Source organism: Myotis lucifugus, unplaced genomic scaffold, assembly GCF_000147115.1.
Source record: "Myotis lucifugus unplaced genomic scaffold, Myoluc2.0 scaffold_455, whole genome shotgun sequence".
Classification (NCBI taxonomy): domain Eukaryota; kingdom Metazoa; phylum Chordata; class Mammalia; order Chiroptera; family Vespertilionidae; genus Myotis; species Myotis lucifugus.
This window is the reverse complement of record NW_005871503.1, coordinates 414,291-440,757: the sequence shown is the minus strand read 5'-3', so window position 1 is coordinate 440,757 and position 26,467 is coordinate 414,291. Positions and strand designations below refer to the sequence as shown.

The 26,467-nt window shown below is 37.9% G+C and overlaps 2 protein-coding genes across 4 annotated transcripts in view; one reads left to right on the top strand and one right to left on the bottom strand.

Annotated features, from left to right (window-relative positions):
- FAM13C (family with sequence similarity 13 member C) overlaps positions 1-22,619 on the top strand; it is a 129,231-nt gene extending 106,612 nt beyond the window's left edge. For 2 of the 3 annotated variants that reach the window (XM_006103034.3, XM_006103033.3), the window contains 8 exons: positions 771-981; positions 2,064-2,202; positions 7,527-7,608; positions 9,068-9,273; positions 14,060-14,155; positions 15,983-16,179; positions 17,907-18,008; positions 21,119-22,619. In XM_006103034.3, the coding sequence (XP_006103096.1) occupies positions 771-981; positions 2,064-2,202; positions 7,527-7,608; positions 9,068-9,273; positions 14,060-14,155; positions 15,983-16,179; positions 17,907-18,008; positions 21,119-21,242 (1,157 nt within the window). In that variant the 3' untranslated portion in view covers positions 21,243-22,619. The remainder of the gene's footprint in view (positions 1-770; positions 982-2,063; positions 2,203-7,526; positions 7,609-9,067; positions 9,274-14,059; positions 14,156-15,982; positions 16,180-17,906; positions 18,009-21,118) is intronic. The other variant, XM_023744371.1, reaches the window with a different exon arrangement.
- A 308-nt stretch (positions 22,620-22,927) lies between these two features.
- Positions 22,928-26,467, bottom strand: part of PHYHIPL (phytanoyl-CoA 2-hydroxylase interacting protein like) — a 30,990-nt gene continuing 27,450 nt past the window's right edge. Inside the window, exons 4-5 of the mRNA XM_006103029.3 lie at positions 25,706-25,823; positions 22,928-23,680 (exon numbers count right to left, since the gene is read on the bottom strand). Of these exons, the coding sequence (XP_006103091.1) occupies positions 23,146-23,680; positions 25,706-25,823 (653 nt within the window). The 3' untranslated portion in view covers positions 22,928-23,145. The remainder of the gene's footprint in view (positions 23,681-25,705; positions 25,824-26,467) is intronic.

Genomic DNA, 26,467 nt, shown 5'->3' with positions numbered 1-26,467 from the left:
AATAAATTCCTGTTTTGTTTTGGAATCTGTGTTTTTCATGTAGCATATTTTGAACATTAGTCCATGTTGATAAGCAGAGTTCTCCATCATTTTAATGGCTGCTGGAATACGTTTCTGTCTGGGGACTCCTCTCTTCCTTTTTTTGTCTTCTCCTCTCTCTTCCTTCACTGGCAATTGTGTTACCTCTTTTCTTCCTCCTAATCTATCATCTTTTGTTCCAGCTTCATTTTATTGTTGTTGTTTTTTTCTTTCACTAAACATTTTGTAATTCATCCTTCAACATAATACAAACTAGAGGCCCGATGCACGAAATTCGTGCAAGAGTAGGCCTCCCTTCACCCAGCTACTGGCACTGGCTTCCCTCTGGACCCGGGCTTCCCTCCGGCCACTGGCAGGCACCTGGTATTCGGGCTTCCCTCATAGCCCCAGCTTCGTCCGGAAGGTCATCTGGTCTAATTAGCATATTATGCCTTTGTTATTATAGATAATATGAAATAGAGGATGTTTGTAGTTTGGGCTACGCTGATTCTATTACTCATACTGAAATAATTTGTGTTTCCATCTTGTTGTAACTGGTGGCTTTGTACACAATTGTTTTTTTATCATGGTTCTGTGAGAACAAACAGGACAGTATTTTGAAAGCCTTCATATCCCCAGAAGGAAGAAATAACAAAGAAGCAAGACATAATGACTGTTGATGATCCTTATTTAGGAATATGACAGTCTCAAGCCCTCTCTCCCTTCTGAGTCGACTTATCTTGTTTCCTCAGACCCTGCGTCAGTCCACAAAGACGGGCAGAATGGAGCAGACAGTGCACCGGAAGACCTCCAGCCTATGGGGACCAGCCGGCTGCTCTATCACATCACTGATGGTGACAACCCACTGCTGTCACCACGATGCTCCATCTTCAGCCAAAGCCAGAGATTCAACTTAGACCCTGAATCAGCCCCTTCTCCACCCAGCGCTCAGCAGTTTATGATGTGAGCAAACCTTGTTTTGTTCTTGTCTTCATTTCATGCAGTTTTTTAAATACTACATGTACAAATCAAATGAAGTGTGTCTGAAATAGTGCAAACGTGCCTACCAAATGCAGCTGTGAGACCTGAACAGTAAATGGCAAATGTCTGTGTACTTTCCAGCTGGGAATGCTGTTTCAGGCCTTATTACCTCAGGAGGAAATGGTCATGATATACAGGCCACCCCAGGGCTTGCCCATTTGAACATTTTTGGTGAAATGACTAGAGTCCTAGGTACGTATATGTATGTGCAAATATCAGGAATATCAGTCTTCATGAGTTCAGTATTCTTTCCACATTCACCAGTGGCTTCCGTGGATGGACTGTAGCAATGTTTAGTTGTCCACCCCAATTTCTCCTTAAGTGGGAGCTTAAAATAGCTGCCCAACCCCAAGAAAAAGTGTGGAACTGTGTGTTCTTTCCTTTTTCATTTAAGTTCCACAAATAATTTTGATTCAGAGCTAAAATGAGATTCCCTTGGCTAAAATACCTGCAGAAAATCTCTAGTATCTCCTTAATAACTTCTGTTGCTATTCATGAATTTATTCAAACCTGGGGTCATGGACTGTATATTGATAGACTTGAGGGAGTTAGTGAATTACTGTTATTATGTGTGTCATGTGAGAGGTTGGATGCATTTTCTGAAGAGGAGGCCCATTCCTTTCATCCGATTCACAAAGGCTCTGTTATGTCAAGAAATGTTAACTACGCACCTAAATCTTCCCTGGAAATGTTGGTAGGTGTGGCTCATGCACTCTATTGAAGATAATGCCACAATAGCTGTCTCTTCTTAATTTTAGATCGGTCGCATTTCCGGGGCTAATATTCTGACATTGTACGTTTAAGTCCCTGGTGACATTTGCCCATAATGGAGTGCTGTGATCAGAGGCCTCCATTGATGAGCAGATGCCATGGCAGACTCATCAAAAAATGAACTGTCCTCTGTACTTCTCTGGTAATCCAGGAAGCGTGGTTTGTAGATCTGCAGCGGTATTTACTGGAAGACCATTGGTTTTGATTATTCTTCCCGTTGGTGATCACTGCAGGCCCCGAAGTTCTTCACGGTGCAGCTGTAGTGGTGGCAAGGAGCCCCAGACCATTGCCCAGCTCACCAAGCATATCCAGAGCCTCAAGAGGAAAATTCGGAAATTTGAAGAAAAATTTGAACAAGAAAAGAAATACCGGGTAAGGACTATGGGGTTTAAAATAAGAGCATGGGTTATGTGAAGAGATGTGTTGGCTTTTCTGTCCTTCCTTTTCAGTTTCATTCTGTATGAGAAACAGCTCTCTTTTCATTGGCCAACCCAGGACCCATCCTAAATGGAGTTCCCATCTTGGGTCTGTCTTGTTTTCACATGCTGTCGTCCGGTTGTTATCTACTAAGATAGCTCCTAGTAATTAATTATAATGCTATTTTCAAACACTGATCCCCCGCCTTTTCCCCTCAAGGAACCTTACTATCACTAGTGTTCCTAGGAATTAAAATTTTAAAAGCTTTTGAATTATGTTTTTATTTTTCCTTTAACACTTTTCATTTGCATTTTGATAAGAACCTATCAGTGACCTAAAGGACAGAATCTCTAATTGTGGACAGAATGAGGGAGAGTTTTCTTTGACATTAGAGTACTTCCTGGTTGACGGATGAGAGCCTCTCAAGTGACATCTGTTCAGGCCACTCATAAGAACACCCTGATCCGTCCTTTCCTGGCAGAGAGACACTGGCTGCCTGCTGATGCTGCAGTGTAGCAATCATTTTTTTTTTTTTAAAAAAAAGCTTAATCATTTTTTATTTTATTGTTGACAGTATTACAGATGTCTCCTACCTCCCCCCCTCCGCTGCCCAGCCCCTACCCACACTGCTAGGTCTTCACCACCCTATTATTCATGTCCATGATCTATGTATATAAAAGATCTTTGGTTTATCTCTCCTCGTCCAATCATTGTTTTCTTATATAAGAAACAGTAGAGTCAGAGGTACATGTCTTGGTAGCCAATGATAGTTTTATTTTTTTAATCCTCACCTGAGGATATGTTTTTTTAAAACTGATTTTAGAGAGAGAGGAAGGGAGAGGGAGATAGAAAGAGAGAGAGAGAAACATTGATCAGTTACCTCCTGTACACACCCTGACTGGGGATTGAACCAGCATCCTAGGTATGTGCCCTGACCAAGAATCGAACCTGTGACCTTTTGGTGTATGGGACGCTCCAACTGAGCCACACTGGCCTGAGCAATGCTAGTTTTATTTATTTTCTTTAATGGTGACCATGTCATAGAGAAAATTCATGTACATGTAGAAATGCACAAAGTTATTGGGTCTTTGGCAGAGGGCCCAGATCAGCTAGTCATTAGCATAAAAGAGAACAGGGAATAACGTCTAATACATCTTGAAATATTGAAAGGCTCACTAAGCATTTGGTATGGGGTAATCGGCAGGCCTCTGAGTGTAGGATAAGTTCTGGGGAGGAAGGTGAGAGTGGGTGATGTGCCACTCTCCTGTTCTGTTTTGTATTTCCCACAGTGGCTTTAAATTTACTAAAGGAATGGTTTTTAGCTTTGCAAAGTGGAGAAAATCTGATTTTCAGGACAGCCTAAGTTGGGGTACTAAAAATTATTCCCTTCTTTGAAGCCAGGGAGTCACAGCTACGTATTGTCCTTTATAGAGCAGGAGGGTGCTCTACACATTGGGAGTATACAGGTAAGGCAACCGAGGCCCAGTGAAGACTTATAACTTGTAATGTAGTTCCACTCTCTCAGCTCAGGCTTGGGTAGTAGACTGAGTTTGAGTAGGTTTTACAATGGAGGAGTAGAAGCCAAATTCATAATATCCACGTTTGGAAAGCTCCAGGTTTCCTGAGAGAAGCTGACTTTCCCTGTTTGCTCCTGGAGTGTTATTGGATCTGTGATGTCCTCACGTTGGTAACTGTTGAGTGACAAGTAGGGGGCTCCATTCCCGGGCCCTGAGTAATAATTCTTACTCAGCAGTTCGTTAATCAGACTGGTCTGGATTTGAATCCAGCACAGACACTTAGCAACTTTATAACTTTGGACTTGTTTCTTTGCTCCTCTGAGTCTCAGTTTATCCATCTGTAAAGCGGAGTTAATATCACTAATGACTTCAGAAGTTTGTGAGCATTAAGTGAAGGAGTACACACATAAACTTATTACAGTGTTTAGCACAAAGGGAGTCTGGTCCTAGATAGTATCCACTTTTGAATCTATTTAAGTGATGTTGGAACAGGCAGAAATGGACACATTAGATCTCTGCTGGACATTTCTATATGCAGTCACAGACCCTGTTACTTTTTCTCAACTATAACGGCCACCTAGCACCTGCCTGTTTTAGAAGAGAATGTCTCCCGGCGCCTCCTGCCTTTGTCTAGAGGAGCTTTGGCGCCAGAGCAGACACAGGCCCACACAGGTAAACACTCACACATGCACATGGACGGATCTGGCGCCATAGGGCTGGAAGGCTTCATGCTCACCCTTGCTTCAGTGTGTGTCAGTCTGTGGGGTCATCAGAACCTGCCATTGTCTCAGGAAACAGGGCTTCTCCTTAGCCTTCCTGTCAGGGTGCCAGGCTGTGCTGAGAGACTGGACATGTCATTGGGCTTTAATTGGTTGCTGTGTGTAAGGCTTTCCTTCCGGCAGCCTGACCATGGAATTAATAGCACCCAGTGCTAATTTTTGAATCTGAGTTCCTGCCAGGCCTCTGTGCTTGCAAGTCTGAGGCCCTGGTATAACATACAGTACATCTTTCCCTCTCTGTCGAGTATAACCACCTTACATTCCTATCCAAAACCATGCTTATTCCCTACAACCAATTTTACATTTAACTGTTGTTAAACTCATAGATCTAGAAAAGGCTGTTTTAGCCAGATGTCCACTTTCACTGTAGTTAAAGAAGTCAGAATGAGAAGAGTTCAGGCAGTCTTATTTCTTACCTGACCATTGAGAAACTGAGGCCCAGAGAAGGGAAGTGACTTCTCCAGGATCACACAGCAAAGACTTGATCTAGCCAGATATCAATTCAGGTATTCTCATTCCTAATCCAGAAATCTTTCTAAACTGTCTTCTGAACTGCCTTTAGCAGACCACAATTCTGGCCCAGTGGTACCCTCGGTATATAACACTGGAACCCCATTTTTATTTCCCCTAACAAAATCTACAATGTAGTATCTGAGTGTATGGCTTTCGGGGTCTATTACACTGGAATTATTCAGTTCAAAAACTAGAAGTCTTAAAGTTTCAAAGCCTGTGTATAAAAACTTTCCATGTGATTTGAAAGCTGCTACCCTTGTGAGCTTGATTTAACCTCTTTGGAAATATCCCCCAAGAGCAGGGAAATAAAAAATTCATTTCAGAAAATTTCAGCCTTTAAAATATTTTGTCAGAAAATTTTGTTTTTGTTTTTAACAGTATTTCAAAAGATGGCATTAAGTATGTGGAGCATATCCAGTGAAAAAGACAAGTTTCAAAGACTCTGATTCTTCAGATCAGAGTGGAGAATTCTGTGAGGATTTAGAGAAACAAAATGTACACTGACTGTCCATATAATGGGATCTGGACTTGATATACATTCCAAAGCTAAAGCCCTGGACTGTATATCAAGGAAGTAGCACAGGGCATCATTCTAGCCAACCATGGATAGGACCAAACTAAGTTCTGTATTTTGGAGGTGTGCCCCCATCTCACTGTCCATGGTCCTGAAACCTGGGCTTCCCTTTTGGAAACCATAGTATCCCTTCTAAACTTCCCTGGGAAAAATAATCACTGTCAATCTCCTTCAATCATCTTTTCCATCCTGATTTAGAAAGTATGGTTTTTACATCATTCTAGGAGTATTAGAAGCATGTCTTATGTTTCACAATTAATCTAATGAATCCCTTACACATTTGATGATCCTGTCACACAAGCACAGTTTTCCCTTTGAAGTTGAGAGGAACACAGTCATCTCCCTAGGCCTCTGTCTCACCAAAAACTCTGTTACATGAATTTAGTGGATCCATAAAGAAACATGGCAGAGCCCCTAGACTTGGCCACAAGCAGTGCACATGTTTCTGACTATTATGATGATGTTTATGATTATGTTATCATGAACATTACTCTATATTTCTCTGTATATTCCTCAATTCAAAGTAACTATTAATCTTGTTGAGCCTGCATTTCAGTTAACAGGGTGGCCTCAACTCTTTTAAGAAAGTTTCTTACTGATCTATGGGGATGGAGGCTACGTATGTTTGGCTCTTCTTATCTCCTACTTTCTCTTTTCTGTAGAAAATCCACTTTTATGCTCTGCGAAGAAATTCAGAAATCAAGGTGAATGATTTATATTAACAGAGCCATCTAAAATAAAACATATATTGTTATTGCCACACCCTAGTATGATTAGTTACTTGGTAGGACAAACATACCCCTACGTATTTGTTTGTTGGTGAAAATGTATTCAGTGTTTCTTTGAAGGTCTGGTAGTAGCACTGCTACCTACTATCCCTGTTAGTAATAATAATAATATTTGTAATTCTAACTAATACATCTGTAGTGTTTAGTGTATGCCTGGGATGTTTTTCAGTGTTTTGCATATATTAACTAATTTATTCCTCACATCATCCCTATTATAATTCTCATTTGATGGATGAAACTGAGGGACAGAGAGACTAAATACTTTTCTCAAGGTCGCACACATATGATTAAGCTTAATGTTAACATTAGCCCAGTTACTGAGTCCATAAACAGTGGGAGGATTGGAAGTCTGGGTGACATCCTGACTTCCCAGACTACTGTCAGGTTTTAGAGAACCTGGGGTCTCCTTTGTTCAGCTTGGAGGATATGACTGATAGGAGCTAAATATTCCAGTATTGTCCAGGCAGGTTGTGGTCATAAGTCATGGATGTGAGCACAAGCAAGTAAGTAACGCTGGTTTGTATCAGTGCAGTCATCCACATCGATACAAAAAAAGTCCTGGCAATGTGTGTGTGTGTGGGGGGGGTGGCCCACAAGGGGACTGAGGGTTAGACTGCAGGGGCATTGGTGTAGTTAGGACAGCGGTTCTCAACCTGTGGGTCGAGACCCCTTTGGGGGTCGAACGACCCTTTCACAGGGGTTGCCTGACCATCGGAAAACACATATATAATTACATACTGTTTTTGTGATTAATCACTATGCTTTAATTATGTTGAATTTGTAACAATGAAATTGGGGGTCACAACAACATGAGGAACTGTATTAAAGGGTCGGGGTCGCGGCATTAGGAAGGTTGAGAACCATTGGGTTAGGAGGTTGTGAAAATGCTGGGTAACCAGGCATGTTTAGAAACAATGTCCATGACAAGAATGAAGGTGTGGAGGAAGCAACTTCATCACCTGGAGTTTTTAATGCCTGAATTCATCTCCCAGCTTTATAGGTTTTGTTCTGGAACTGTCCTTGTGTGTTTAGCTGTTTTAAAAATTGGCTTTTCTTTTTCTCTCTTTCCTTCTTTCCCTCCCATCCCCATTTTCCCCTCCCTTGGTAGCCTTCACATGGTGACAAGACTTCTAATCCCGAAGTCCTGAAATGGATGAATGATTTGGCTAAAGGTCGCAAACAACTCAAAGGTAAAACCAGCCAAGGGTCTCTTTTCTGAGAAAAGAAGCAGTTAAAATAATGACCATGTGCTTTCTGAGAAAAGCAGCAGGTAAAGTAACGACAAATGTACTCCCGGGCATTTTTTAAATTCTGTTTCAACTGTGCCCCCTTTAACCTTGTCTCCCACTGAGATTGGAGGCCCCGTTTTGAAAATGAAAGGATCTGGGTCTCCTTCATTGTTTGGGCCCATTTAATAAATCTTTTATAAGTAGGCTGGGGAACTCCAGACTCCCAAGTGGAATGATGCGCTTCAGTGCCAGGCACATTTCAATATGTGGAGCAGTAACTTCCCTGGGTTATTGGATTCTTGGATGTTAGAACCAGAAGAGGGCTCAGCAGTCATTTACTTCACATACCATGTTGCGCAGATGAGGGCATTTATGTCCACAGTTTATGTAGCTGGGAAGTGGTGAGCTAAGTGTAAAACTCAGTTCTCTTGCCTCATAATCCAATGTTCTTCTTTCTCTGGAGATGGTGGTGTGAGTGTTAATTAAGTCTAAAATCCATTTTAAAGGACTGTAGTTATTTACCAATAATTTATTTTCTTCCTCTCTCCACATTCATTTAGTACTTAGAAACATGGGAGAGTTTCCACATTTCTAGAAGTATGGTGATTAAAGAATTGAAAGGGTATAATAATTCAGTGGTGTTAAACTGTAATGATGTAGCAGATTTATAAAATATGCAGTGTTTAAACACCACGTCAGTGTCTCACTAAAAGCAAACATCAAAGAAAAAGCGCTATGTAATTGAGAAATCAATCTAAATAGCCTCGCTCAAACAACCAGTCCCCTAACATATTCTGAAATGTAATTCCCTGATAAGTCCCAGGTGGCTTTTTAAATTATGTAGGTGCATATAAAGCCATATGGCAATAGCGGTGGTTCCTGGATTGTAAGAGCTGGCATTAGACAAACTATGATGTCTCTGAAGTGGGGGCTGGCACTTGCACATCCCCTTTCCCATCCCTCTTGCATGTCCTCTGACATTTGCATGTGTAATGCCTTCTAAAAGTACTTGAGTTTCCACAGGGGCTCCTAATCACTGCAAAACTTTCAAAACCCAAGTAAATGAATCTACAAGTGTAGAATTTCAGCTGCTACAGTAGGTAACAGGTGAAAACTTTGGGGCCAGGAACCACTGGTCTGCCTTCAGAACTCCTACATTAACATGTAAACCACTGAGTTGCTCCCACACATGATCCTTCACCTCCATGAGATCCCAGCCTCCATGAGGTCCCTCTGCGTTCATGTCACTGGGAGCTAATGCTGTTAGTCCTGGTATCAAGACTGCCCTTGCCCTATGGAAAGCCATTGTCAGCACTCTTCATATCTGCTGACTTGGCATTAGGAGTGGGAATTCCTCAAAGTCTCTGTGCTTATAAGGGCCAGTTACCTTGCTCATGGTAACTCCTGGCATTTCTCTTAGAACTAAAATTGAAGCTGTCGGAGGAACAAGGAGCTGCTCCCAAAGGCCCACCTAGAAACCTGTCCTGTGGGCAACCCACGGTCCCCAGAGAAGGGAGGCCAGAAGCTGTGGGCCCTGAGCCAAGCTCCTCGGGAGAGGAGACTCCAGATGCCGTGTTGACTTGCTTGGAGAAGAGAGAGCAGCTTCCCTCTGAGGAAGATTCTAAGGTACCTCGCCATATCTTCATGGGACCAACACTGCACAGTGGTTTTGACCACTTGGATTGTGGTTTTGACCAAAGTGTCAGAGCATTCTGGCACCATATACACATCTCTGGGAGAATGGCTCTGAAATTTCAGTCGGATGAGTTCCTAGTGCGTCATTGGCTATGACCTGTGGGTGTCGCCACTTGATTCCAGGTTATAGCACTGCCTGTTAATGGGAAGCAAATGGCAGACACAAGTGTCTATCATATCCCTTTCTCTGCACCCCCACCCCGGTTTCCCCCAATAAATTAGCAAATAAACCCCAAACTAGGATTACAATCCCATTTTTCCATATTCCATTAAAAAATAACAAAGCAGGGATGAGGTAGAATTTTACATAAGAATAGAGAAGTAGGGTTTTTTGAGGAGTGTTAGGTAAGATGTCTGATGTCTTCAGCTTTAGACATCTTAGTTTTGAAATCTATGTGACATCCAAATACAGGTGGCAATTAGGTATTTGGATATATGAGCCTGGAGCTCAACAAAAAAGATGTATTATATTTTATTAAAAAAAAAACAGGGCAGTTATCATTTACCTGCTTAATCTCTCCTGATCTTGCATATTTATGCTACACTTCACTTATGCCAAGGAACCTTCCTTATGATCCTTCCTGTGTCAACTCTAAGTGTGGTGTGGTTCCCTTTCATTTATTAAGAGTTGTAGCTAGCCTATCACTGCTCTAATCGTGCTTTATGCCATTTTGTCTCTTATACTGTAGTTTAAACTTCTTGGGTCGAAGGGCTGTCTATTGCTCATGATACGTAGGTATTGAATAAATATTCCCTGAGTGAATGGACAGATGAATGACCAAACTAGCATATTTAATTTTGGAAGGAAGTCTTCTTGAGGAGAGTGCTGCCTTTACCTGCTCTATTGTAAATTATCTGGTCTTAATCATAATATGGCAACATAAGCCAAATCCTAAAGGTTTATCATGTGCACCTGGACTAGTCCTTTACATTGGGACATGTAATCTATAAGTAGAAATGGGCCCAAGGCCACCTTATATTTATGAAATAGTTTTAGACTTAAAAAATTACCAATATGTTGTGACAAGTGAATAGGTTTTTACCCACTCAGCTAACTTATCCCCTCCCCTGCAGATTCTAGACTTTTATGCTAGCCAGTAAGAGGATAACACATCTGTGAGTCTCCTTTCTTCAGTGCCTCTGATGGAATTTCCTATATTTTATAGTTACCCTGACCACACTTTTAAAGGCAGGTTGGTCAATACCAAAGTCCTAACTCTATGCTCTAGTCAGTTGACTAAGGCACTGAGGGATGAGTTGGGATTGGTACAATATAGAGCAGGACTCAGCACTTGAATGAGACATTTCTAACCATGTATACTTGGCAAGTGAACTAATTATCTGAGATACAACTTGCTCCTCTATAAAATACAGGTAATACCTACTCATATTATTGTGACAATAAAGGGAGATACCTGGTGACTTGTGGGCAGTCGTTCATTGCAGAAAGATTTGAGTGCCTACTTTGTATTGTGAACTTTGATACATGCTGGATATAAAAAATAAAGATATAGAAGTCACGGGGGTTCACTGCCTTCATGGAGCTCATGTTCTTCTGGGAGTTTGGATGCAACAACAAATAAACAACTCAAAGTCATTAAATATTTTGATACGTACTGAGCAAATTAAACAGATGACATAATAGGAAATAATAGGTATGCTTTCTACTTTAATAAGAGTGGTTAGGAAGACCAATAGGTGACATTTAATAAAGAAGAATTAACAAGCTAAGAGAACAGCAAAGAACATTCTAGATAGATGGAGCTGCAAGTATAAAGGCCTTGGAGGAAGAGCTTTGTCTACTTGTGATTCTCGAGTCTGAAGGCTAGAGCACAGGCTGGCATGAGATGAAGTTAAAGATAGACCCAGGCCGATCACACAGGACCTTTCAGGTGTAGAAAGTATTGGGAAGCTGTTGAGTGGTTATAAGCAGAAAAGTGACTTGGTGTGATTTACATTTAAAAGATCTTACTGATTGCTGCATGGAGAATAAATCATAGGGGGAAAGAGTGGAAAAGGGAGAATAAAACAGGTGTCTTGGATTAACATGGTAACCTTGGAGATGGTAAGAAATAGATATATTCAAAGTATATTTAGAACATAAAATCAAAGGACATGCTGAATTACTGAGTGGGAGAAAGAAGAAAAGGAAGCATCCAAGTTGGTGATGGTTCATTGGGAGTGGGAGTGACAACTCAAGAGGTCTGTTCTGGACATGTTAATTTTAAGATCTTTGAGGAACAGGTTGACCAACCACCCCAGGTTTCCATGGATTGTGCTGGTTTTAACACTGAAAATTCCATATCCTACAAAACACCTCAGTCCTGGGCAAACTGGGATGGTTGGTTATCCTACTGAGGCATCAAAGTAAAACAGAGACATGCAATGAGAGTCTGAAGATCAAAGAATAATTGAAGAGTTCTTCAAATGTCATCTTTGTTTAAGTGGCAATTTACTTTAATTATTTACAATAAAGTATCTTTTGAACAATTTAATAAATGTCAGAAGCCCCTTCAAATAAACCAAGTATCTCTGTGGTAGGCTAAAGTTCGGTCCTTTAGAGAGCATCTGCACTAGCATGTAGGCCTATCTAAAGCCTCAGTATTGCTCCTGGGAGAGCTTTAACATAGTAAACCATGAAGTGGCTATTTCAGCTATAATGTGTGTCCTAAGAGGGAGTCCAGAAGCCACAACAGAATCAAAGGGAGGACTGTCAATTTTCAAAGTAGCTAGTATTATTTCTGGCTCAATTAGCGCTTTAGCATTTGAAATTATCTCATTAGATCCCAGTTTTTCCCCCTTTAATACATTTCATTATTTTTTACATTTAATTTATTAGGGTTAATAAGATCATATAGGTTTCAAGTATAGATTTCTATGATACATGATCTGTATATTGCCTTGTGTGCCCACCAAAGTCAAATAATCTTCTGTTACCATATATTTTGCCTCCTGTACTCTCTTCTACCCTTCCACCCCCTTTGCTCTGGTAACCACCATACTGTTGTCTGTGCCTGCGTTTTAGTTTTGTATCCCACATGTGAGTGAAATTACATGGTTCTCAGCTTTTTCTGACTTATTTCACTTAGAATAATATTATCAAGGTCCATTCATGTTGTCACAGATGACAGTATTTCATCTTTTCTCATGGCTGAGTAGTATTCCATTGTTTATATGTACCAATATATCTTCTTTATCCAATCCTCTAAGGACACTTTGGTTGTATCCATATCTTGGCCACCACGAATAATGCTGCATTGGACATAATGGTACATATATCTTTGGGAATAAATATTTTCAAGTTTTTCAGGTAGATACCCAGAAGAGGGATTGCTGGATTGTACCAGTTTACATTCCCACCACCAGTGAATGAGGGTTCCGTTTTCTCCATAACCTCTCCAACACTTATTACTTGTCTTATTGATAATAGCCATTCTAACAGGTATGAAGTGGTATCATTGTAATTTTGATTTGCATTTCCCTAATAGCTAGTGAATTCAAGCATCTTTTCATGTATCTATTGGCCATTTGTCTTCTTGGAAGAAGTGTCTGTTCAGGTCCTCTGTCATGTTTTAATTGGGTTGTTTGATGTTGAGTTTTATGAGTTCTTTAAATATTTTTGACAGTAAATCTTTGTTTGCAAATATCATCTCCAATTTGGTCAGTTGCCTCTTTTTCCTTTAACTTACGTGTCTCAGTTTGGGTTTTTGTGTGTGTGTGAGATTACCATTAAGTTTATGAAAAAGAAAGTTTCATATATACAGTAGTTTTTTTAATGCATCTAAAAAACCACCCCCTTTGAAAATTCAGACCTTTACTTCCTCCCCTTTTATGTCTTGTACTTTGATAAAAGATACCTATGGGCTATGGGCAATTTCTATCATTCCCCTCCCACTACGTGCCAAAGGAGAACCATTGGTCCAGAATGAAAGGGTGGTTGTGGTAGATATGTCGTGAATTAACATAGGATACAACAGGGAGGAAAGCAAAGCAAGCAGAGAAGTCTGGTCACTTTGGATGGAAGAGGTAGGAAGGTGGATACATAGGTAAATAGGACGCTATTTAAACTTCTATGCACAATGTACCAGTAACCTGTTGAAAATAGTGCTGAGAGATGGGTCATATAGCAGAGGGGTAATAGAATGCATTAGTGGAACAAGACATGGAATTTTTTATTTGGAAAGAGCTTGGAAACTCTAATTTCCTTGTATAGGTAGGAAATTGAGGATTCAGAGAAGTTAATTGCTTATCCAAAATAGTTTTGATGTCAGAGCTAGCCAGTAAGCTAGTATATAATCTAAGCATATAGTGATGAAGACCTGAGGTAAATGTTTGTGAATATAATCACAAAGGACCAGATACAAAACATTTCAGAAGAAAAATCAATAGGTCTTGATCACCCATTGGTTTTTTAAGAATAAAAAATAAAGAACAGACTCCTTACCACTTACACATTGAAGATTCCTTCAAAAAGCTTTAAAAACATCTTTCTAAACTAGGACCTATCCTTTAAGAAACTTTTCCTAGAAGAAAATTGGCATGTGCTTTATACAGTATCTTATAAATGACTTCCCCTTTTCTAATTACTGTTGCATTATATTTTATAATCCCTTACTTTGAGGATTCAGAACTTTTTTTGCCTGCTAAAAATATCAATTTAATTCCTGTGTGAGAAAGGAACAGTAATTAATTTCATGTGTTGTTGTTTTTTTTCCAGGTAACTAAGCAAGACAAGAACCTCATAAAGCCTCTTTATGATAGATGCCGGATTATCAAGCAAATCTTGTCAACGCCTTCCCTGATTCCAACAATTGTGAGTCAGGATGCTTGCATTAACCAGGCCTGTACTTCTGCTTTGGAGTGATGTTTGGTTAGGGAGGCAGCACTATGGAAGTTATAAAGGAGCCTTCTTGGCAGTATATGCTGCTAAAAAGGCCAGTTATTTTAAAAAAATAGAAGAGTGGTCTCCCTCCACCCCGATACTCTACTTAATGGTGGCTGATGATTAAAACTATTATGAAACAGGAATCTATGGCAACTGTAATATTGAAGTCAGTTTTAACATTTGTTCCATTGCTTGGGTGAGGAGAACAAACCTTGGATTTCAGTTTGGCATTGTCTAATTTACAACACAGCTAGACAGCCTTTCTATTCTGTTATAAAGTTACTAGAGGCCTGGTGCACGAAATTCGTGCACTGGAGGGGCGGGGTCCCTCAGCCCGGCTTGTGCCCTCTCGCAGTCTGGGAGCCCTTGGGGGATGTCCGACTGCTAGCTTAGGCCTGCACCACCGATGCGCCAGCTGTGAGCCCGGCTTCTGGCTGAGAGGCACTCCCCCTGTGAGAACACACTGACCACCAGGGGGCAGCTCCTGCGTTGAGCATCTGCCCCCCTGGTGGTCAGTGCATGTCATAGCAACCAGTCGTTCCACCGTTTGGTGGATTTGCATATTAGCCTTTTATTATATAGGATGTTAGTTAACTTTAACAAGATAATTGGCAGTGTTACTTGATATAATGCAACATCTGTTTTTGGTACCATCTGACCATCACTGTAAAGATATAAGTAGATTCATTTCAATAGAAAATATGACTACTGAAATTGAGTTAGACTACTTTTAATAAAGAATGATTAATGGGAATACAGAACTAGAAAAGCACCACAAACCCTACTCCATCAATATCCAAACAGTCACTTGGTCAATATAAAAGGAAATATTAACAAATATAAATTTAAATATACTTGAGTACATTTATACTTCCACAGTTTTAAAGACGACAATAATGATTCATAATCTTTGGAATTTTCTCATTAAGTAAATATAATTTAAAATGGGGTATGATTTTCAGAACTTTCTCCGCAAAAAAGTCTTTTGGTTGTGATAAGCATTACCAGAACAGCTTAAGGAATGAATAACTTCATTTTGCTTTGGCTTTCATAGAACTCTTTCTGAATTTGTCAATTTTCTGAGTATCCTCAGTATTTTATTATGGCCCACACTAAGATCTGATTTAAGGTATTTCTGGATGGCAAGAGGTGTTTTGCCATCCTGACCCATATAACTCATGAAGCTGTGGCCCAGAAGGTCTGGGTAAAAGGGAGGGACTACTAGGCAATGCAGATTGTTCCATGTCTTGGATGCTTATGCCTTCATTGGCCCAACAAACAGAGATGAACTTGGTGAGCATTTTAGCCCAGCATGGGTATTTCTTTGCTCATTAACTTCTGTAAATTTTTTGATGCCACTGAGGAAGAGTTCCTCTTGGTTTTTCCTTTTTGGTTCTCAGTAGGCATAAGGGTTATCTACTGTTTTCATGATGTTTATCTATGGTTCCCCATCCTGTTTTTGCTTCCTCAAGAGCAACAGTCCTCAACCTGTGGGTCGCCACCCCTTTTGGGGTCGAACGACCCTTTGACAGGGGTCACCTAAGACCATCGGAAAACACATATATAATTACATATTGTTTTTGTGATTAATCACTATGCTTTAATTATGTTGAATTTGTAACAATGAAATTGGGGGTCACCACAACATGAGGAACTGTATTAAAGGGTGGGGGTCGTGGCATTAGGAAGGTTGAAAACCACTGCTCAAGAGGCACTTAGCATTTTGTGACTTCATTTAACTTTGCCCACAATAAGCAGGAGGAAGAGGACTCTGATGAAGACTGTACACAAAGAAGCCAACAGTTTTCTTTGCCAAATCCAGCATCTTACCTTCCTGGTGGTGATCACCTCACCTACTCTGAGACTGAACCTGTAAGGGTCCTGCTACCAGATGAAAAGAAAGAAATCAAACCACCAGCCCTCTCCATGTCCAATTTACATGAAGCCACCATGTGAGTGTGAATCCTAAAAATGAATGAATGGGGTCACCTTTTAACGCCTTCTGGTCTGTGGTATTTTATATACACACACACACACACACACACACACACACACACACACACATACATACACACACACACACAATTCAGAAGCGCTATTAGACTTTATTTTTTCATATATATGTTTTATTGATTTTTTACAGAGAGGAAGGGAGAGGGATAGTTAGAAACATCGATGAGAGAGAAACATCGATCAGCTGCCTCCTGCACACTCCCTAGTGGGGATGTGCCCGCAACCAAGGTACATGCCCTCGGCCAGAATCGAACCTGGGACCTTTCAGTCCGCAGGCCGATGCTCTATCCACTGAGCCAAACCGGTCAGGGCTAGACTTTAAAAATGCCATCAGAGAGTGGCCTTCAAAGTGTAATCTGGTTGTCTTCTTAACTGGAGAAGTGAGAAGACAATGCCATGAGGAACCAAGGCTCCCTAAGGATGCCATAAATGCTCAGGTTGTTTGCTACAGTTGCACATCTTTTCCCCGGGGCCTGGCACCAGTCTAATTCTTGCCCTTTGAAAATATGAAAAGGAATTGAGATCTTGAGTCAATAGTTGTTAAAACCTTTATCATAGTCCACTTCATTTACAAAAGATGATTTCTCCAGATTGGGAATCCCCTTGACCTTAAGTTACATAAGCCTCCCTTTGTCTCTTAATGGCCCCTCAGTCAGGAGCTATTTGGTTTTTCATTAGTGGTGTCATTATCATCATTCAGTAGAGGGCATTCCTCTTGATCATTTGACCTTCCTTTGGTTTGTATATTACTAGCCAGATTATGAGATTTTCTTTAATGTGTATTATAATATGGTAACTGTATGCTCCAAGATAGGGATATAATCCCTGCAAATATATGAGGTGAGATTAAGGACTAAAGTATTAATTGAGATTTTAGTGTGCTTATAGAAGCATTTGGTACATGAATTTCAGCTCACAGATGAGTGACCTGTTTGGAAGCAGAAAATCAGTCTTCCTTTCTCCCTCCCTTCCTTTCATCTTTTCCTTTCTCCCTCCTTTCCTTTATTTGTTGGTTGGTTGGTTAGTTGTTCTAAAGCAGCTATTCTTATTTGGGTGGTAGACTTTTTTTTGAATGCAATGAAATTTTTTTTAATGAAAATGCCCAGAGTTCAGAGCTCAGAGTTCTGAAACCACACACAAGTTCACCAGATACAATTTCCTGCTCTAAAGTATATGACTTTCTCTCTTGTCTTAGAATGAAATGGGTGGAATTTGCAATGTAGCTTTTTTGGGGATCTTGATTTCATTCCCAAGGGTTTTGCTCTTCTCCCCATACTCTAGATTAAGGATACAATTTTCTTTAAAATCTTTTCCTCTTCAGTCTATCACCAAATACTGATGAGTATTCCTTCAAAATGTCTGTTTCTTCCACATTGATTTATATGCCCTTTACCTTCACCACTTTTTAAATGGACTCAGTCTGCTTACCTCCTATTTGTCCTTGTCCTCTCTCCTTTCCCATGACATTGTTTTCATTAAGTACTTTCCTCCGTTTTTGTGCTCCCCTATGGCCAGGCTCTACATGTGCCATATTGATTCAAAGATACCCTTTTAGGCAAAACATTTCTGTATCATTATATGCTTTTGCTAAATAGATAAATCTACTCATGATCTCTCAATTATGCCAGAGCTCAGTTATGGTAAATATATATTTTATTTGATATAGGCCTGTACTTCTTGACCATCTCCGAGAAACTAGGGCTGACAAGAAGAGACTTCGGAAAGCCTTAAGAGAATTTGAAGAACAATTTTTTAAACAAACAGGAAGGTAAGTTTGCAGAGGAATATTTTAAGTTAATATTTCCTGGGGAACTATTGTTAAGAATGAACTAAAAGTTTTTAAGGAACAGTGACTCTATGCAAGATATATACAATTCCCATAATGACTTAGACCCAGGATTTGTCTAATGCAACATTCTGATAATCCATTATTAGGTATGTTTTATGGAAGGCTGTAACTATCAAGTATGACATCAGAGTTTAAAAATAAAGGATGAACTCCAAAAATCCCTAACTTTAAATAATAACTATTGAATGTACCTAAACCTTTAAAAAATCTGATTTTTCAGCCCAAATAACTTATTTGTTCTACAAGTTATTCTCTAATTTATTAAATAATTCTTCCTTTTCTTTAAATATATCTCTTAAACTTTAGGATCTGCCCTTAATTCTTTTATTTCAGGATTTTGGTCAGGATTCTTTCTGCCCCTTCAAAAATATTTAGCTATATCCTCTATTTGTCTTCTCTTTTTCTGTGTTGTCCCAAGTGTCTCCTTATGTACTCCATTAATTTCCTCTAAATTTTGGTGTATAGTCAACAAAATTATATACATGGGTTACTGATCTACTTCTGGAAGAGACAGTGACAAATCACTTAACTATCCTGAGCCTGTTTCCATGATGAAATGACTGCACTTCCTGGAATATTTTGGGAAGCCATAGCTGTCATAGGGGTCATCAGTCTTAAATAATAAAGGGTATAATTTTCCCAAAGTCACAAAGTTATTTAGATGGCAGAGGTGGGAGTCAGTGCTGCACTGGCTCCTTGGTAGTCCTCTCCATCTACACATCCGCCTTTCCTGAACTTTCATTTCAGCAGAATGAGGGTTGCCCTGACGGAGAGAGGCTATTTTCTAAAGCATCTTGGAAAAGTCTACTCACCTCTTAGCTGCGTTTCCATTTCAGTTCTTCAGGGCTGTTCACTAAAACTGGACCTACTAAGTCAGAAACTTGATGCATTTAGCAAATACAGATGTAACCAACCTAGTTTTCTGCTTGGAATCTTCCTTTCCAATTGATTGGTACAAGTCCAAGTTACTTACTTTTTTGCTGATGCTAACTAATCTAGTGAGAATGTTACATAGCTGTTAAAAACTTAGACTATAAAACATAATTTCTTGTTTTTGCAATTTCCATTTTTCCTTTTATAAAATTTCCATACAACTTTTACATTTATGTTTTTACCTATTTGAACCAAGGAGTCTGCTATAAAGAGTTTGAGAACTTTTTGTACTAGTAGTCTTGCCTAGTGGGTCTGCAATGGTACTTGGCATAACCTCTGATATACAGGGAAGTTAGTTATGTTCCACACAGTATTCTCCTGAACCTGTTAGTCCCGAATCCATTTCATATAATCCTGTTTGACTGAGGTTGTATGCCCTCTTGTGGTAATACATTTCAACTAAATGCAAAAGTGGTGATATAATACAAATTATTGCATGGCTACAAAATATGTATCTTAAACTTGTTTTCATAAGACATTTTATTGGAAAGGCCTAACTATCCATAAGGTAACATAACCATGGATTACTAAAAATTTTAAGCTAATATAAATGTTCTTGTAATATTTATCATGCATGAGACATTATATGTAGATTTTACATTATTAACAATTATGAGCCAGGAACTATGCTAATAAACACTTTAAGCATTTTTTTATATAATGGTAAAACTGCTTCAGGAAATACTAGCAAAATTTTTCATTTGGGCCAATGCACTCTTATTTATTAGCCAAAATGGAGTACACAGAACCAGGGAAAGTCACAGAATGGATTATTCCTGTTTTCCTATAAAATAGATAATTTATTCACTTATATATATATGTACACAAATTAAGGCAGCATTTAGACACCCAGTCACGATAAATCTGGCCCATAAGAAAGAATGGAGGCAAAGGAATTATGTTAAATAATTTTGACATTTAAAAGGAACCCTGTCTACAGATTTGAGTACTAGTCTGAGTTCTGTACTGGAAATTGCATAACACTGTATAGTGGTGCAATACAAGTAGATAACTACCTTTTAGGGGTTAGCTTTTTTATTTGTTGAGATATAAATATATCTTTATCAGTACTGGAAAATAGAAGGGGGTATAGGTAAAACATTAAATATTTGCTATTTACCCATTTTCAGTCATAGTAATATTGGAGAGTATTTGTTTTCTATATTCAGTATATTAAGTAGCAGTTGTGGTGATTTTACATGTTTTCTGCCCATTGTATTTCAAAGTAATGGATAAAAATGTCTTAAAAGCAATTGGCCATCTTATCAAGCAAGAGTCTTCTGAGATCCTGAAGCAATTATTGCATTTTAGGGAACATGTCCTGGCAACATTTTTGTGGGAAGGCAAATGGTTTTAACTGCATATGTTTCCCAATTGTTGTTCAAAGTACATGGCAAGAACATGTAGTAGTTAGAATGCATACGTATACAAATCTATGCATTATCATGTCTAGTCTTAGTATAGTTTGCTAAGAGAACCACTGAAATGTACACTTGTAAATTTCTTAAAGAACTCAGTGATTCTACTATACTTTTGCAGAAACAGGTATTATAATTTCAAGAAAACTTGGAAATATTTAATGTTTGTAAGATAGTCATTGAGCTTTTTTCCCTATATTACCATACATTTATAAAATATTTTTGTTACTATGATTTCTGTAGTGTTTTTACTTGATATTTTTAACCATTATCACTATAAAGTTGGAACATTCTGTATAGGCATGGACCTGTGGCATGGATAATGGGAGAATGACTAGACAAGGAATGCCTTGTTCTGTGGCATGGATAATGGGAGAATGACTAGACTATTGATATGTCTATGTATTGGACTATACTGTATATTTGCCAAATACCTGACATTGAAGTTCTCAAAGGTTACTATTATATATTTGCCAAATACCTGACATTGAAGTTCTCAAAGGTTACTATTAAATAATACATGGAAGAGGGAGTGAATGAAGGTGAAAGGGAAGGTAAAAAAGACATAATGCAAAAACCAAGTGGAAACTGTTACCCCATACTTTCTCAAGAATTATGAAAGGATTTGTAATGACTTGCTTCATTGTGAACTAATAGATGGTATTTTCTGTTTTGCAGAAGTCCACAAAAGGAAGATAGGATACCCATGGCAGATGAGTACTATGAATATAAGCACATAAAAGCCAAACTGAGACTACTAGAGGTCCTAATCAGCAAGCAAGATGTGGCCAAAACTATTTGAGGTTTAAGAAATGTTTGTGATCATTTTCATCCAAGATAAAGTTTATTTTCCTCTGCCATTCTTGCTGAGTAAGTAGTCTTGACATAATGAAAACTGAAGCACTTTAGTGGTAGTAATAGCTATTTTTAAGAAGGGATGGCAAGTGTAATTAAAAATGATGAAGAGAAATTTAAGTGGGGGGAAATACAATATGTAACAGTATAATTAGAAAAAGTCAACTTCCTCTATGCCAAGGAGAAAACTCGTTCTGTATAATATTTTCGGAAAACATCTAATATTTTATCAAATCTAAACACCCACTTGTTCAGGGAAGTCTATTTGGTGTCCAAAGACTGCTTATGCTGATGGAAAAAGTATGATTTTATTAAAAATAAGAGGAGGAAAAGAAACTCTTTTTTGGTAGGAAGGAATATAGATAGTAAGAAAGTAATTTATTTGAAACTTCTGATAGATTTTTAAGCGATAAAAAAAAAATCTACCTTGTCCCCTTTGTTTGCTTAGGCTTTTAGTACCCTAAAATATAATAGAATGTGTCACTGCTAATTTTTTATTTCTATAAAAATAGCACATTATTTTATGTTAATTGAAATTTTACATTTCTGATTACCAAAGTTCATTCTGATAGCATGTACTTTGTGAATTATCTTTGTCTATAACTGACAGATGTTTATATTAAAATAAAATATTGTATTAAAATTTGAAAATAGGTATTTTGGATAGGTAAGTGTCTGCAGTATATATCTAATGTGATTATAGCTATGATTGCTAATCTTTTTGTTTACTATAACTAAGATTATATAACTATTTTTTCATTGGGAATATGCATTTTTCTTAATGTTCCAAGGTCTATACTTTGTAAAGTCAAGTCAAAGAGCTTTCTTCATTCTCTATAAAATGAAAGATTTGAAAATTGTTTGCTATGACACCTTGGAAAAAAAGCCAGAATATTTTATTTGTTTCGTCAACTTTATATTGTTGTGTTTTTGCTTTTGTAAAAATAAGTAAAAAGTTGTCGTTTTCTCTTGTACCAATCATGTTTGTATTTCTATTTTCTGTAATGTTTAAGCATGATGTTGAACAAATTCACATAGTTTGGGTGGGAAGAATATTGACTATTTCCGAGTCTTAATTGTTTCTCTGTATTTACCTAATATTTTGTAACTTTTATGAATCAGAATAATGTCCTTCATAATTTAATTAAAGTCATCTATTTGTCACAGGACAGATACACAACTGTTTGAGGTTTACAAACTACATCTTTGATAAGGGAAATGGTTTCATGACATGTGTACAATTGCTATTAAAATGTAACTATATATTCTATATGATTGTAAATATTTTATACAATACAAATAAAATATTTTTCTATTATATTTATTATGTTGAAACAGTAATTGTTTCCTGTTAGCTAATATAAATAACATAAATAACACTGTCAAACAACAAGTTGGAAGTGCTGACAATTCTAGACTTCAATATTTAACTCATGCTGCAATTACACCTTTTCATGCGGTTTGGAGTTATCCCAATATTTTTTCAGTAGATAAAAATGAATGCATATTTAAACACCATTTATAAGCCATTATTTTTGTATTTTGCTAAAGCGGTCTATATAACTGTTTTGTTAAGTTTGGCATAAAGGAAAAATAAAAACATTGCAGCATCTAGATAATAAAGTGTCAGAAGGAGAACAGGATATTTCATCAGAGAAAGTCGTGGGAAGGGTAGGGAATAGGAAACACTAAAACGGCTCTGAATGAAATTTGAAAAGTGGAAGTTTGCTTTTGGTGATAGCGGCAAATGCATGCTTCAGTGGAAAACATCTGGTAATGAAAATGGACAACAGAGGATCAATGCTTCTAAGGGAAAGAAAGGGACTGAATAAGAGTAAGAAAAGTGGGCATTAACGTCCAACACTGATATTACAGGTTTTGCAGCTGGGATCTTTCTTTGCATTTGCAGTAGACAAACTCATGAGCTGATGACCAGTGATTTCTGCCACGGTGCCCAGAGAAAGATCCACAGGGTCAGTGTAAATGACTTCTAAAATAACATCCTGGGCATGGTGGTAAACCAGCACCCCATCTTCTTCTGTGCAGGTCAAAAACTTATTATCCTTGGAATTTAGTTGAGGAAGGCGCTGCTTACAAAATTCATCTCCTGGTGATCCCACAGGGGCAATAACAAGAATCACATAATGGTAAGCAGTGTACATACAGTAGAAGTCCCCAAAGTATAAGTTAGTATTGGGGTTAAAAAGTTTTTCTGCTGCAATCTCAAACCTGTATCTTCCGTAAGGTGAATCCTGGGGTGGCTTCCCAGTATTGAATTCAGTGCTGCAGCTGAAGAAGATGCCTTCTAATTTTCCACTGATAGGAGAGCCATGGCTGCCACTGTTATCCTTGACAGAGGGCTGCATAGCATTCCCATGATGTTCTCTGCAAGAGAAAAGAAACGGTTAATGCTTGGTACAATAGTGGGAAAGCTCCTGATTTATAGATTTGAATGGTGATAAGCCTAAAAGTCAACTGTCAAGAGCCCAAATGTTTGTCCTATATCACATCAAGCAGAATGCATTTTTTTACCTTACCTATAGATGGCTAAGTTCTAGCCTTGACCATAGGTAAGAATGTTCTGTTGCAAACATTGGAGGTCTTTAACATAATAAATTTCCTGCTCAGAAAAAAAACAAATGAATTTATAACTGTCATGGAAAAATCCAGCAAAAATTTCCGTATTAGTAAATACATTTTTAATACTAGCATATTGGAATAACTACGTATATAATAACTCTGCATTTCCATGCTCTGCCTTTTTTTTTCTTGGAAGAATTTTTGGAAACAGATGAAGCTAATTTTAGAGTATTCAAGGACCTGAAAACAGAAGGTCAGGGCCCAAAGAACAGAGAAAATCGGAGGAATGCTGACCTCCAGTGGCCATCTAAAATAGACATTGGCAGTATCCCAGGAATCTAAACCTAATACCAAAGATGTGTTTATTTCTATTAAAGAAAATGGCAATAGTGGATATTTTCCCCCCAAAATTTTATGCTTAACAAATAAAAGAAATACCTTTCTTGGTAAGTATATATGGTCATTTCTATCCAACAGTTGACAGGTATAATAATTTGTGTTGTATCTCTCATTTTGTACTCTCTAAATTAAGTGAATGGCATCCACCATGAGTTATATAGACTTAAGGGTAGAAAATTTACCAGCTAAAAGAGTCATGAACTAAACTTGGTATTCATAGGATATTAAAACATACAAGGCAGAAATGATTTGACATCAAAATATATAAACATATATGATATTGCAAAGTACTTCATTTGAACAATAAGGCCACCTAAATTAGTTTCTCTCTCTATGATCTTTATTTTTTTCATTTTTCACAACTTGGAGCTGATCTAAATCTGAAACCATGATCTTGATTTAAGAAAAACTAAGCTAGTATGAAACAAAGTTTCCTAATTTTTCATAAACAATCTTGTCAATTTGAGAATGCTTTAGAGTTTAACATGAAACCAAGGCTTTTAGAAATAACATAGGGATTACTATAATTTTTAATTATAAATTAAACGTTTTAGAACCTATATATAGGATTTATTTTAAAAGACATAGTCTCACTTTACAAAACACATCTGCCTATTTACTCTCCTGAAATTTCCTCATACAAATATAAAAGGGCTGTAAGTATTGAAATTACCCATTGCTTAAAATTCTTGGAAACTGCTCCCAAGACTAAACGTAGGCTATCTTAGCAATACTGGCCAAACTCTGTAATTTAAAAGTAAACAAAAGAGCCCTGGCCAGGTAGCTCAGTTGTTTAGAGCATAGTCCAGATATGCCAAGGTGAGGATTCGATCCCCAGTCAGGGCTCATACAAGATCAACCAATGAATGCATAAATAAGTGGATCTCTCTCTCTCTCTCAAACCAATTTAAAAAAGGAAACCATCCTCATGAATAATTTAAGAAAACAGATGATAGCTTTCCACCTAGGCAGAAATCTAAGAATCCCACCTGATTCACCATATTTCAGGAAATAATCACTCTTTTATTCTCTCATTTTTAACATCTTAAAGAGATCCACAGAAGAGGTGAAGATTTAGTAGTTGATATGAGATAGAGGCACTCAGTTATTGAGAATTAGAGGAGTGTGTACATGAAATGATCATCAATATAAATCCTGGAGGTTTAAGATCTTTTACTCAAATAGACAGGAATTGGTATTACAAATGATTATGGAAAGGAATCTAAATGAAGTGGAAAAAATCCTATGATCTAACTTTTTCTACTTAATTATTCTGGGAAATAAAATCAGAGTATAATTCACTATTTTGAAAAGAAAACTAAAATTGCTATTTCCCAGAACTAGACTCAAGGTAAACCTAAGCCTAGAATTTTGAATATAATTTAATAAAGCTAATACATATATATATATATATATATATTTGATCCTTACCGAATATAGTCAAAGTATTCTTTGTGCTGGTTACGATAAAACACAGAAAATTTTAGCATCCGTCCTCCAATCACTTCAGCCTTCTCCAAAAGTTGTGTTAGATGAACTTTTGAATAGTCTGAAAATAACAAAAAAAGTCTGTTATTAAAATGTTACAGATTCTTAGATAGCAGGCAGACAGTTCTGGTGGGGACGCTGTTGGGGGGATGGAGGAAGTGAGCAAAAAAAGAAAAAAACTGAACTCATGGACATGGACAAAAGTGTGGTGATTGTGGGGGGGAAGAGGGTTGGTGAAGATGGAAGAGGGCATAGAGGGGATAAATGATTAGAGAAAAAATATTACCATAAGTACCAACTGTACTTAATAAATTGAAGATTGTTACCATGGTCACCTTTAGGAAATTCATCTTAGTAAACAGGAAATTACATTTAACAATGAAAATATTGTCTTTGTGTGGCACATTTTTCTTTCTACAAAAATATTTTTGTTATGGTTGTTTTTTAGAATACTCTTGCATTTTTTCATGCTTTGAAGTGAAAGATCATAAAACAAAATGTTAAGGGATACAGACTCTGCATAACCCAAGTAATGTCAATCAGCACCATGACTGAAGAAAAATCAGCTGATAAGTTGAATTTAAAAAGTTTATAATCTGAAATAAACAGCAAATAGAATGTAAGGGAGTCGAAATAATACTCATTTAATTTACTCCCTAAATCTATGAGGTTGGCAAGGTAGATTAAATATGGTGATTTTAATGA